The 14,776-nt window shown below is 42.1% G+C and overlaps 1 protein-coding gene across 1 annotated transcript; it reads right to left on the reverse strand.

Moving 5' to 3' along the window:
• Nucleotides 1-13,096: 13,096 nt before the first annotated feature.
• On the reverse strand, nt 13,097-14,548 carry LOC126086260 (melanoma antigen preferentially expressed in tumors-like). The gene has a single exon (XM_049902423.1). The coding sequence runs from the start codon at nt 14,546-14,548 to the stop codon at nt 13,097-13,099; it is 1,452 nt and encodes a 483-aa protein (XP_049758380.1).
• Nucleotides 14,549-14,776: the final 228 nt, after the last annotated feature.

Consider the following 14,776-nt stretch of genomic DNA (forward strand, 5'->3'; position numbering starts at 1 on the left):
GTGATGTAGAGCTGCATGCAAGATCCAGAGGGAAGAAAGCCTTGCTGGAACATCCATATATATACCGGAGGTAGGCCACACCCCCAAGGAATCGTCCCTTTCAGCTGATTGGCTGCTCATAGTAGATCTCATCACAGAGGTGATTACATTCTACCAGATCTCATTATGGGAAATGATTACATTATATCAGATCTTATCAATGAGGTGATTATATTATATTTCATCAGGACGGTGATGCTATTAAAGCAGATCTCATCATGGAAGTGATTACATTATTACATAACTCAAGGTTCCATGCAGAGGTAAAGGCTCAGTCAGGAATCTCTTAAAGAGTCATTCTCAGGTGACTGGATTATTTCTTTAATCTTATTGTTGTTAGATGCCGTCCAGTAGGTTCTGATTCATAGCGACAGAACGAAGCACTGCCTGGTCCTGTGCCATCCTCACAATTGTTGTGCTTGCGTCCATTGTTGCAGCCACTGTGTCGATCCTTCTCATTGAGGGTCTTCCTCTTTTTCATTGACCCTCTACTTTACCCAGCATGATGTCCTTCTTCAGGGACTGATCTCGCCTGAAAACATGTCCAAAGTATATGAGGCCCAGTCTGGTCATCCTTGCTTCCAAGGAGCATTCTGGTTATACTTCTTCCAAGACAAATTTGTTTGTTATTTTGGCAGTCTGTGGTATATTCAATATCTTTGCCAACACCACACTTCAAAGCTGTCAATTCTTCTTCAGTCTTCCTTATTCATTGTCCAGCTTTTGCATGAGAGGCAATTGAGAATGCCATGGCTTGAGTCAGGCGCACCTTAGTTCTCAGGGTGATGTCTTTGCTTTTTAACACTTTAAAGAGATCTCTTGCAGCCAATTTGCCCAATGCAATATGTCTTTTTATTTCTTGACTGCTGCTTCCATGGGTGTTGATTGTGGATTCAAGTAAAGTGAAATCTTTGACAACCTCAATCTTTTCTCCATTTATCATGATGTTGCTTATTGGTCCATTTGTGAGGATTTTTGTATTCTTTATGTTGAAGTGTAATCCATACTGAAGGCTATATAGTCTTTGATCTTCATCAGTAAGTGCTTCAAGACCTTCTCACTTTCAGCAAGCAAGGTTCTGTCATCTGCATAACGCAGATTGTTAATAAGTCTTCCTCCAATTCTGATGCCCTGTTCTTCTTCATATAGTCAGGCTTCTCGGAATATTTGCTCAGCATACAGATTGAATAGGTATGGTGAAAGGATACAATCCTGATGTACACCTTTCCTGACTTTAAACCATGCAGTATTACCTAGTTTTGTTCCAATGACTGCCTCTTGATCCATGTACAGATTCCTCATGAGCACATTTAAGTGTTCTGAAATTCCTAATTTCCGCAATGTTATACATAATTTGTTGTGATCCACATAGTCTAATGCCTTAGCATAGTCAATAAAACACAGGTAAACATCTTTCTGGTGTCTTTGCTTTCAGCCAGGATCCATCTGACGTCAGCAATGATATCCCTGGTTCCACGTCCCCTTCTACAGCCATCTTGAATTTCTGGCAGTTCTCTGTCAATATACTGCTGCAGCCACTTTTAAACGATCTTCAGCAAAATTTTCCTGGCATGTGATATTAATGATACTGTTTGATAATTTCAGCATTCAGTTGGATCACCTTTCTTGGGAATAGGCATAAATATGGGTCTCTTCCAGTCGGTTTGACAGGTAGCTGCCTTCCAAATTTCTTGGCATAGAATTCCAGTGTTGCATCCGTTTGTTGAACATCTCAATTGGTATTCCATCAATTCCTGGAGACTTGTTTTTCACCAATGCCTTCAGTGCAGCTTGGACTTTTTCCTTCAGCACCATTGGCCCATGATCTTATGTTACCTCCTGGAATGGTTGAACGATGACCAATTCTTTTTGGTATGGTGACTCTGTGTATTCCTTCCATCCTCTTTTGATGCTTCCTTTGTCATTTAATATTTTCCTTGTAGAGTCTTTCAATATTGCAACTTGAGGTTTGAATTTTTTTTTTTCAGTTCTTTCAGCTTGAGAAATGCTGAGCGTGTTCTTCCCTTTTGGTTTTCTATCTCCGCGTCTTTGCACATGTCATCATAATACTTTACTTCATCTTCTCGAGCCGCCCTTTGAAATGTTCCGTTCAGCTTTTATTTCATCATTTTTTTCTTTTGTTTTAGCTACTTGACATTTAAGAGCAAGTTTCAGAGTCTCTTTTGACATCCATTTAGGTCTTTTCTCTCTCTCTTGTCTTTTTAATGACCTCTTGCTTTCTTCATATATGATGTCTTTGATGTCATTCCACAACTCATCTGGTCTTTGGATATTAGTGTGCAAAGTGTCAAATCCATTCTTGAGATGGTCTATAAATTAAGGTGGGGTATACTCAAAGTCGTACTTTGACTCTCATGGACTTGTTCTAATTTCCTTCAGTTTCAACTTAAACTTGCATATGAGTAATTGATAGTCTGATCTGCAGTCAACCCCTGGCCTTGTTCTGACTGATGATATTGAGCTTTTCCATCATCTCTTTCCACAGATGTAGTCGATTTGATTCCTGTGTATTCCGTCTGGTGAGGTCCATGGGTATAGTCACTGTTTATGTCGGTTAAAAAAGGTATTTGCAGTGAAGAAGTCATTGGTCTTGCAAAATTCAATCATGCAATCTCTGGCATGGCTTCTATCACCAAAGCCATATTTTCCGACTACTGATCCCTCTTTGTTTCCAACTTTCGCATTCCAATCACTAGTTATTATCCGTGCATTCTGATTGCGTGTTTGATCAATTTCAGACCGCAGAAGTTGATAAATATCTCCAATTTCTTCATTTTTGGCCATAGTGCTTGGTACGTAAATTTGAATAATAGTTGTATTAACTGGTCTTCCTTGTAGGCATATGGATATCATCCTGTCAGTGACAGCGTTGTACTTCAAGATAGATCTTGAAATGTTCTTTTTGATGATGAATGCAACGCCATTCCTCTTCAAGTTGTCATTTCTGGCATAGTAGGCTATATGATTGCCCAATTCAAAATGTCAAATACCAGTCCATTTCAGCTCACTAATGCCTAGGATATGTGTTCTTTTTCATTTTTGACAATTTCCAATTTCCTTAGAATCACACTTCAGACATTCCAGGTTCAAATCATTAACGGATGTTTGCAGCTGTTTCTTCTCATTTTGAGTCCCGACACATCAGCAAATGAAGGTCCTGAAAGTTTGACTCCACCCACATCATTAAGGACGATTCTACTTTGAGGAGGCAGCTCTTCCTCAGTTGTATTTTGAGTGCTTTCCAACTTCAGAGGCCCATCTTCGGGCACTATGTCAGACAATGTTCCACTGCTATTCATAAGGTTTTCACCAGCTAATTCTTTTCAGAAGCAGACCGCCAGGCCCTTCTTCCTAGTCTGGCTTAGTCTGGAAACTCAGCTGAAACCGCTCTGCCATGGGTGACCCTGCTGATATTTGAATACCGGTGGCATAGCTTCCAGCATTGCAGCAACGCCCAAACACCACAGTATGATAAACTGACAGATGTGTGGGGAATTTCTTTAATAGCATTAGTCAAACAGACTCTTCTATGATTTCTCTGAGGCCTCTTCCCCACTGTGCTGGGGCAATTGATTACCCAAGTCAGAAGACCACCAATGGGTGATAAGCAAAGACTTGCAATATGATTAATAAGCTGGGTTCTGTGATTTCTCTGTGCCCAGTGTTCATGAGTTGTAGAATGATACCAAAGACATCATACATGAAGAAAGCAAAAAGTCATTAAAAAGACACTAAAGAAAGAAAAGACCAAAATGGATGTCAAAAAAGACTCTGAAACCTGCTCTTGAAAATAGAATAGCTAGAGCAAAAGAAAGAAATGACGAAGTAAAAGAGCCGAACAGAAGATTTCAAAGGGTAGCTCGAAAAGACAAAGTAAAATATTATAAAGAAATGTGCAAAGACCTGGAAAGAGAAAACCCAAGGGGAAGAACACTTTAGGCATCCCTCAAGCTGAAAGAACTAAAGAGAAAATTAAAGCCTCGAGTTGGAAGGACTTCCTGATCATTCCCAATCACAAAAACGGAAGATTTTAAGTCTTCCAAAGAAGTTATTATTTGGTTCTTCTGTCAACCGATCTCCTTCACAAATGAGGGAGATGACATTTATTTTCTCACAATGAAATCTGAAGGAGTTTAAGAGACCTGCTTTAAAGCTGATTTTCCTCTAGGTTTTCAATACTTCTCCTTAACTCTTGCAGTTGACTGTATAAAACAATGTTAAATTTCTGTGAGTCAAAATTTGGTCTTTTACTTCTTTTAATACATCAGCATTTGGTTGGTGGACAGATTTTATACATTCAGTGTCTGACTCATAAAATGTTACTTATTTTGTAGAATTAACAAAACAGTTATGAAAAGGATAAAGTCCTCAGTTATGCTACCACTGAGGACTTTCAAAAAATGTGCCATGAATTCTGAAGAAAAGTCCAGAAGTGATGTGAGCCACAGCAGTATCCTTGAGCTAACGGCATTGGCTCCTGCAGTAACTTTGCTGAAGAAGTAGTATTCACAAGGCCACTTGACACCTGGGATGAAAGATTTCCCACTTACTATCTCCTTCTCATTTGTTGAACAACCTTGCTGTCATACCTAGCAAATCAGAGGAGGTAACACCATGCAAATGACAGGGCAATGTAGCTCAAACACATTACTAGAAACCAAAAATTCCAAGCCAGTTTCCTTTGAGAGGATACCGATTCATGGTGACACCGTGTGTTTTAGAGTTGAACTGTGCTCCATAGGGTTTTAAACGGCTGCGATCTTTTGGAAGTAGATTGCTAGGGCTTTCTTTGGAGGTATCACTGAGTGGATTTGAACTGCCAACCTTTTGATTAGTATCCTAGTGCTTAACCATTTGTGCCACCCAGGGACTCCTAAACACAATGCTAAAACTAAAAATTCTCCATTACTTAGTCCCTGGCTACCACCAGTCTGTCAGTTTGTGGTATGTGGTTGCTTGAGTGTTGCTGTGATGTTGGAAGCTCTGCCATCGGTATTTCAAATACCAGTAGAGTCATCCATGGTGGACAGGTTTCAGTAGACTTTCTGAAATAAGCCAGACTAGGAAGACATGCTTGGCAATCTACTCCTGAAAAGTAGCCAACGAAAACCCTACGGATCACAACATAATATTATCCAATGTAGTACTGGAAGATGAACTCCCTAGGTTGGAAGAACTCAAAGTACAGAGTGGCTGCAACAATGAACACATATGTCCCAACGACCATGATGATGGCACAGGACTTGGTAACATTCCATTCTTTTGTACATGGGGTCACTATGAGTCAAAGGCAACCTGATGGCAATGAATAACAACAATGTCCCAGAGAATTTATAGTTCAAAAGCAAAACCTTCTCTCCCTGATATATTAAAATCCTGCAGTACAGTGAATTATTTAATATGGCACATCTAGTTAGCCATAGTCTTTGTTACTCCCACCAATAACTAGGTGGGACTATGCAAATGAGGTGCTTTTGGCTCACCAAGGGGATTGGATAACTTGTTAATGGTGTAAATAAGGTGCACGGCATGTGGGGCCATGCAAATAAAGTGTATGGAAACCTAATAAGGGCATTGGTCGGTTTTTTCATCATGCTAGTCTTAAAGGGAGATACAGAGAAAGAGCGAGAAGCTGTAACATGGAAGACAGAGGCAGCACAGCAGCAGAACCAGGACAGACAGGGAGAGCTGTAACACCAGAGATGGTATGAAGCAGTGGCAGAGAAATGGTGGCAGCAAAGGCAGGAGACTGGCAGGAGACAGTGTGGTGAGCTTCCAGGCCCACAGAGTGAGAAAGTCAAGCACCTTCAGGCAGGAGGCTTGCTGGTGGAGTAGAGTGGCTCTGGGTACTTGGTGGAGCTAGGTTTGCTGAGCCATGGAGTTAAAGACCTGAGCCCTTTCCAGGCCGAGGCTTACTGGTGGCGTGAGATTCCTCGAGGCACTTACTAGCAGAGCAGAAAGAGCTTTGTTACACTTGCCCAAGCAAGGCTGAGGCTAGGCCGAGGGCTAGAGGGCCAGAGAGAGACCTGCCTGCAAGCATGGCTGAGAAGAGGCAGTCCTGATTGAAGGACTGTATCCTGAGTGTTCCTAAGCCTGAATTAAAACCTGTTACCTCCCTAATAAACCCCTAAACTGTGAGTTTAATCTGTGAGTTCTGTGTGGCTGTTGCAACGAATTATGGGACCCAGCAGAGAAGTAAAGAGTGCCATGGGAGGGATGGTTGTGTCAGAATTGGTAAAAAGGTAGGAAGGTGGAGGCATGTTTGACCTCTGCCTCATAGGAATCAGCCTTGGGCTGTTGATCTTGATTCTCCTTCTCCTTTGTGAAGTTAAAGGAGGTCAGACCCCCCTGCCGTACCATTTACACAGTTGGCATCAGAAAGGGGATTAAAGCCTAGAAAACACCCTATGGGGGCAATTCTACTCCATCACATGGGGCAGCTATGAGTTGAAATCAACTCAGTGATGTAAAATGGCAATGCTTTGACCCAGAAATTCTACTTCTGAGAGTCTATCCTACAGAAATAATCACACATGTGGACAAGGATGTTTCTTGAAGCATCACTTTTCATAAATGCCAAGGATTTGAAACAAGCAATGTGTCAATCAATATCAGAGTAATTAAATAAAATATGATAAATTTCTAATATGAAATACGAGAAAGCCATTACAAAGAATGAGAGAGTTCTATGTGTACTGATGGGAAAGATTCCCTAAATATACTATAAATTGGAGGGAAACTTGCAACTAAAAAAAATGGTAACCATGGGGTTATGTATTTTAAAGAGCTTCCGAAGAATACAAACTGGTAAGTGATATAATAGACATTGGGTGGGATTTTTAGCTGTCCAGTTTCTGAAACACCTTCATCTGTCTGGAGAAATGCTCACCATGTAGGTCTTAGCAGTGGACTGAGGTAACACTTCCCTATTTAAAAAACAAAACAAAACAAAACTGACACATAGACCAACAGAACAGAATTGAGAACTGGAAATAGAATCCATCCATCTATGGGCAGCTGATTTTCAATAAGGAGTCAAAGTACATTCAATGGGGAAGAAACAGTCTCTTTAACAAATGGTGCTGGAAAAACTAGGTAACCACTTGCAGGAAAATGAAACAGGTACCTCACACCATGTACAAAAACTAACTCAAATAGGATCATAGACCTAAATATTAAAGCTAAAATTATAAAGCTAATGGGAAGATAATATAGGGAAAAATGATATGACCTTATTTTCTTTAGAAATAGGTGATCAAACACAACTACAAATACATGAAGAGCAAATTAGATAAATTTTGTTGTTGTTGTTTAAAAAAAAACCCAGTGCCGTCGATTAGGTGTCATCAAATCCATTCAGACTCATAGCGACCTACGTACAAAATAACAGAACACTTCTGGTCCTGCTCCATCCTCACAGTTGTTATGCTTGATCCCATTGTTGCAGCCACTGTGTCAGTTCATCTCCTTGAGAGTCTTCCTCTTTTTCGGTGACCCTCTACCTTACCAAACATGATGTCCTTCTCTAGGGACTGGTCCCTCTTGATAACATGTCCAAAGTATTTGAAAGAAAGTCTCACCATCCTCCTTCTAAGGAGCATTCTGGCTGTACTTTTCCAAGACAGATTTGTTTGTTCTTCTGGCAGTCGAGGGTATATTTGGTATTTTTTGCCAGGACAATAATTCAAAGGCATCAATTCTTCTTTGGCCTTCCATATTTGTGGTCAAGTTTTCACATGCATATGAGGTGATTGAAAACACCATGGCTTGAGTCAGGCATACCTTCATCCTTAAAGAGACGTATTTGCTTTTTAACACTTCAAAGACGTCTTTTGCAGCAGATTTGCCCAATGCAACGCGTCGTTTGGTTTCTTGACTGCTGCTTCCATGGGCATTGATTCTGGGCCCAAGTAGAATGAAATTCTTGACAACTTCAATCTTTTCTCCATTTATCATGATGATGCTTATTGGTCCAGTTTTGAGGTTTTCTTTTTTTCTTTTTGTTGAGGTGTAATCATCCATATTGAAGGCTGTAGTCTTTGATCTTCATCAATAAGTGCTTCATGTCCTCTTGACTTTCAGCAAGCAAGGTTGTGTCATCTGCATAACGCAGGTTATTAATGAGTCTTCCTCCAAACCTGATGCCACGTTCTTTTTCATATAGTCCAGATTCTTGGAATATTTGCTCAGCATACAGATTGAATAAGTATGGTGAAAGGATACAACCCTGATGAATGCTTTTCTTGACTTTATACCATGCACTATCCCTTTGCTCTGTTCAAGGACTGCCTCTTGATCTAAGTACAGGTTCTAAATGAGCACAGTTAAGTGCTCTGGAATTCTCATTCTTTTCAATGTTATCCACAATTTGTTATGATCCACACAGTTGAATGCCTTTGCATAGTTAATACAACACAGGTAAACATCTTTCTGGTAGTGTCCTGCTTTCACCCAGGAGCCGTCTGACATCTGCTATCCTCGTTCCACTTCCTCTTCTGATACCAGTTTGAATTTCTGGCAGCTCCCTGTTGATGTGCCGCTGCATCCGCTTTTGAATGATCTTCCCCAAAACTTTACTTCTGTGTGATATTAATGATATTGTTCGATAATTTCTGCATTGTGTTGTATCACTATTCTTTGCAATGAGTACAAATATGGATAACTGGGACCTCCTAAAATTAAATATTTATGTTTATCAAAAGACCTTATCAAAAGAGTAAAAGACACCCTACAGACTGGGGAAAAATCTTTCGGAATGACATATTTGATAAGTGTCTAAATTCTAAAATGTATAGAAACTTCAACAGCTGAAGAACAAAAGACAAAAAATGCAATAAAAAAGGGCAAAGAACATGAACAGACACTTCACCAAAAAGCACATTCAAGTGGCCAAAAATCACATGAAATGATGTTCATGATTATTAGCCGTTAGAGAGATGCAAATCAAAACCACAATGAGATACCGTCTCACCCTTGAAAAAAATGGCATTGATCAAAAAAAACAGAAACAAATGGGGGTTAGGTTGCAGGCAGATTGGAACTCTGCTCCGCTTTTGGTGGGCTTGTATATGAATTCAACCACTATGGAAAATTGTATGGTGCTTCCTCAAAAAGCTGGAAATAGAATTACCCTATGACCCAGCAATACCACCTGTAGGCATATATCCTAGATATCTAACAGCAGTGACATGAATCAATATATGCACACCCATGTTCATTACAGCATTATTCACAATAACATGGAAACAACCTTAGGGCCAATCACAGATGAATGGATAAACAAATTGTGGTACATACATGCAATGGACTACTATGCACTCATAAGGGATAATGATGATTTCTCAAAATATATTATAACGTGGATGAATCTGGAGGACATCGCACTGAGTGAAATATGTCAATCATAAAAGGACAAATATGTATAATCTCACTAGTATAAAAAGACAAGAGTAGGTATACATATAGAAAGCAACGTTCTTTGGTGGTTACCAGGGATGGAAGGGGAGAGAGACTGTAGACACTTGTTGGTTTAGGTGATGGAAAGACACCAAATAAGGGTGAAGTCAGCACAACTTGACTAAGGTAAATGATGACACTAAGAAGTACATAGAATATGGGGTGATTTTGTAAATCCCTGGTGGTACAGTGGTTAACAGCTCAGCTGCTAAGCAGAAGGTTGGCAGTTTGAATCCACCAGCCAATGTTCGGAAACCCTTGGAGCAGTTCTACTCTATCCTATAGGGTTCCTATGAGTTGGAATTGACTTGACAGCAACAGGGGTTTTTAAAAGGGTATAATATAGACAATTTTGTGTGTGGTTACATAGATAGATACGTACGCATATTTGTGTATTTTGTTGTTAGGTGCTGTTAAGTCAGTACCAATGCATACTGAGTCTATTTACAACAGAACGAAACACTGCCTGGTCCTAAGCCATCCTCACAATCCTTATGTTTGAGCCCATTGTTGCAGCCACTGTGTCAGTGCACCTTGTTGGGGATTTTCCTATCTTTTGCTGACCCTCTCCTTTACCAAGCATGATGTCCCTCTCCAGGGACTGGTCCCTCCTGATAACATGTTCAAAATAAGTGAAACAAAATTTCGTCATCCTCACTTTGAAGGAGCACTCTGGCTGTATTTCTTTCAAGACAGATTTGCTAGCTCTCTGGCAGTCCACGATATATTCAATATTCTTCACCAACACCATAAATGAAAGGTATCAATTCTTTTTCAGTCTTCCTTATTCATTGTCCAGCTTTCACATGCATATGATTGAAAAAATCATGGCTTGTGTCAGGAGCATCTTAGTCCTCAAAGTGACACCTTTGCTTTTTAACGCTTTAAAGAGATCTTTTGCAGCAGATTTCCCCAATGCAGTTCATCATTTGATTTCCTGATTGCTACCTCCCTGGGCATTGATTGTGAGTCCAAGTAAAATGAAATTCTTGGCAATGTCAGATTTTTCTCCATTATCACGAGGTTGCTTATTTGTTCAGTTGTGAGTATTTTTGTTTTCTTTATGTTGAGGTATAATCCATAGTGAAGGCTGTGGGCTTTGAACTTCATCAGGAAGTGCTCCAAGTCCTCTTCACTTTCAGCAAGAACTGTTGTGTCATTATATCTCACAGGTTGTTAATGAGACTTCCACCAATCACGATGCCACATTCTTCTTCATTTAGTCCAGGTTCCTGGATTATCTGCTTAGCATACAGATTGAATAAGTATGAAGAAAGGATACAACCTTGACGCACACCGTTCTTGATCTGAAACAATGCAGTGTCCCCTTGCTCTGTTCAAATGCCTGCCTCTTGGTCTATGAACAGGTTCCACATGAGTATAATTAAGTGTTCTGGAATTCCCATTTTTAAAAATATTATCCATAATTTGCTATGATCAACACAGTTCAATGCCTTTGCATAGTCAATAAAGCACAGGTGAACATCTTTCTGGTATTTTCTGCTTTCAACCAAGATCCATCTGACATCAGTAATGATATCCCTGGTTCCACATCCTCTTCTGAATCCGGCTTGAATTTCTGGCAGATCGTTGTCAACGTGCTGTTGCAACTGCTTTCAAATGATCTTCAGCAAAATTTACTTGTGTGTAATATTAATGATATTGTTCAACAATTTTGCATTCTGCTGGTTCACCTTTCTTTAGAATGGGCACAAATATGGGACTCTTCCAGTTGGCAGGGCAGGTATCTGCCTTCCAAATTTCTTGGTTTGACAAGTGATCACCTGCATCCACTTGTTGAAACGTCTCAATTGGTATTCCATCAATTTCCGGAACCTTGTTTTTTGCCAATGCCTCCAGTGCAGCTTGGACTTCTTCCTTCAATACCATTCGTTCTTCATCATATGGTACTTCCTGAAATTGTTGAATATTGACCAATTTCTCTTGGTAAAGTAACTGGGTGTACTTCTTCTGTCTGCTTTTGAGTCTTCCTTTGTCATTCAAAATTTTTCCCATAGAATCCTTCAAAATTGTAACTTGAGGCTTGAATTTTTTGTATCCACAGGGGTCCTGGAACCAATCCCCCACAGATACCGAGGGACGACTGTATACATATACCAGCAGTATGTACATATACATATCTCACATGGTGGTTGAATTTCAGCAGAGACTAAGGTAGACTGGGAAGATTGGCTTGGAAATCTACTTCTGCAAATCAGAATATTGTCCAATGAAGTGCTGAAGATGAGCCCCCTAAGTTGGAAGACACTCAAAGTACACATTTGCTGCAATAATGGACACGTGCATACCTACGATCTTGATGATGGCACACGACTGTGTAACATTTCATTCTGTTGTACGTGGGGCCTCAACGAGTGGAAGTCCACTTAATGGCAACTGTAATAGCAGCAATGTTCCACAGAATTTAGAGTTCGAAGGTAAAACTGTCCCCCTGATCAATTAAAATCCTGTGATGCAGTGAGTTGTTTACTAAGGCCCTTCTAGCCATAGTCTTTGTAACTTCCACCTAATGACTGGACGGGACAATGCAGATGAGGTGCTTTTGGCCCACCAAAGGGATTGAGTAGCTTGCTAATAATGAAAATTAGATGCCTGGCACCCTTGTTGGGTTGGGACCATGGAAATAAGGTGTATGGATCCCTAGTGAGGGATTGGTCAGTTTTGCCACATTGCTTGGCTTAAAGGGAGACACGGAGAAAGAGAGAGAGGAATTGTAACACAGAAGACTGAGAGAGGCAGCAGAGCCAGGTCAGACAGCAAAAGCTGTAACATTGGAGGTAGGAAGAAGCAGCAGCAGAGAAATGGGGTCAGCAGAGGCAGGAGGCTGGCAGAGATGGCCCAGTTGGCTTCCTTGCCCACAGAATGAGAAAGCTGAGCCTCTTCAGGCAGGGGCTTGCTGGAGGAGTAGGGTGTAGAGACCTGAGCTCCTTCTGGATGAGGCTTACTGGCCTAGTGGGGCGCCTCTGGATACTTATCAGTAGAGCTAACAGAGCTTTGTAGCACTTGCTGCTATAACAGAAACACCACAAGTGAATAGCTTTAACAAACAAGTTTATTGTCTCACAGGTTAAAGGGCTAAAAGTCTGAATTCAGGGTGCCAGTTGCAGGGGAAGGCTTTCTGTCTCTGTTGGTTCTGGGGGAAAGTCCTTTTCACTTTTCAACATCTGTGGGCCTTGCATTCCTTGGAGATCTCCATATGTCTTGGCATCAGTCTTCCCCTGGTTCTGGGAGATTCTCAGCTTAAGGGGCCTGGGTCCAAAGGGATGGGCTCCACTCCAGGCTCTTCTTTCTTGATGGTAGTCAGCTCCCTCCTCCCTCTTCTCCCTTCTCTCTCTTTTTATCTCTTGTAAGATAAAAGGGGTGACTCAAGCAAGGGTGTGACTTGAGTAAAGGTGGTGACTTAACATGCATCCTGCCCTAATCCTGCCTCATTAACATAACAAACATAGCCTACTCCTCATGAACATAACCTAAACCCACCTAATTAACATAACAAACACTACCCATATAAACACAGGCAGAGGTTAGGATTTACAACATATCGCAAAATGGAGGATAATTACATCAGATCACAAAAACGGAGGATAATCACATCATAGCTACAGACACGGTCACTGAACAACAAGACTGAGTTGGGCCTCCCTAACTCCTGCTTTATCAGCCTTAGTTGGGTCAGATACCCTTGAAGATTCCCCAGGTGGAGAGGACCTTGGATGCCCATGTAACACTCCAGAGGGACAGGAAAAAGCCCAATTCTGAACTTGCTCAGTGGGAGGGTGTGCCGAAGCAGGTTCTCCAGGACAACCATGGAGACTGGGTTTCCACAGAAGGTGAAGGTGGTGAGCTGAGAGCAGTCGCCCAGGGCAGGCAGGATGGCAGTAAGCTGGGAGTCTGTGATCCCACATCCATGTAAGTCCAGGTGATGGAGGGTGGCTGAGGCTCTCGATAGCAAAACCTGGAGGAACTCAGGACTTAAGCCTGCCAGGTTGACATCACTCAAACTTAGGTGCCTTAGGTGACTGGTGCTCAGGCATAAGGACAGGTATGTCAAATCGGACTCCAAAAGCAAGCAATTTGTTATGAAGAGGGTCTCCAAGGGGGTCTTTAGGCACCTGAGCACCTGGTCCAGGCGGCCTTCGAGGAAGAAGACAGAGCCCAGGTAGAGATCCTGGAGCTGGTGCAGGCTGAGTAACTGAGAGGTGAATTGGGAAACTAGCTTCTCCACGTCCTCTGCTGCCCAGGAAACGAAGGAAGACATGACGATGTGAGAGAGACGGAGTCCAGTCAGATTAACCATCTGGCCCAGGCGAGGAGCAAACCTGGCCAGGGTGGACAGTTCCCACGTGCAGTTCACTTCCACCTCCTGGACATACTCCAGCTGCACCGTTTTCAGGATCTTCTCAATATTTTGGAGTGGCATTGCAACAATCTTCAGCTTCCTACAGCAGAGGGCTAGCAGACCTTCTCTCTGCTTGACCCTTTTAATGAGGAAGGTGAGAAATTCATCCATGTTGGTCTCCTTGAGGCACAGGTCTGTGAGCACCTCCATGGGGGCCAAAGACTGCTTCTCCCCCATCCTCGAATTGTCCACTTTTTTCCTCTTAGCCCTTAGCTCCTCTAATGATCCCTTAGAGGTCGTGGGCAGGGTTCCAGACCATATGTTCCAGAAGTCGGTATGAGGGTTTGCCTGTAAATCCAGCACTTTCAGTTTCCATCTCCTGGGGCGAAACTTCTGGGCAAGCAGGACGTCAAGCCCGTCCAGCGCAGCCTTTAAGATGTCCCGGTGAGGCTGCAGAGTCTTCATCAGAGCCCCCAGTGGGAGGCGGGTGAAGGGCCAGGCCTGCAACATTGCCTTCAGTGTCTTGCTGTGTCTCCCTCTGGCGGCTGCCATGAAGAGGGGTGGGAAGAGTTCAGTGGGCAGTGAATTCAGAGCTGCAATGGCCAAGGCCTCATCCTGCAGCAGGCTCTGGTTTGCAAGGTCCAAGAGCCTGAGTGGGCGCCACCTATTCATGCTGATGAGTCTGTTCCAAAAAGAATCCTGATTTGTGGTTGACAGGGTGGGTATGCTCAGTCTTCAGGGAGAGCCAAGGTGATGACTCCAGCACTCCAGGCTCTGGGTCCCTCCTTAGCTCCTCAGAAACCTTTAGAGACTGTCCTGATGACACTCCTGCCCTTTCGACTCTATTTTTTAGTGGCTGGGAAGTTTCAAGGCTTTGAATCAAGCATCAGGCCTGAAAAC

The sequence above is a fragment of the Elephas maximus genome, chromosome 11, assembly GCF_024166365.1.
Source record: "Elephas maximus indicus isolate mEleMax1 chromosome 11, mEleMax1 primary haplotype, whole genome shotgun sequence".
Classification (NCBI taxonomy): Eukaryota; Metazoa; Chordata; class Mammalia; order Proboscidea; family Elephantidae; genus Elephas; species Elephas maximus.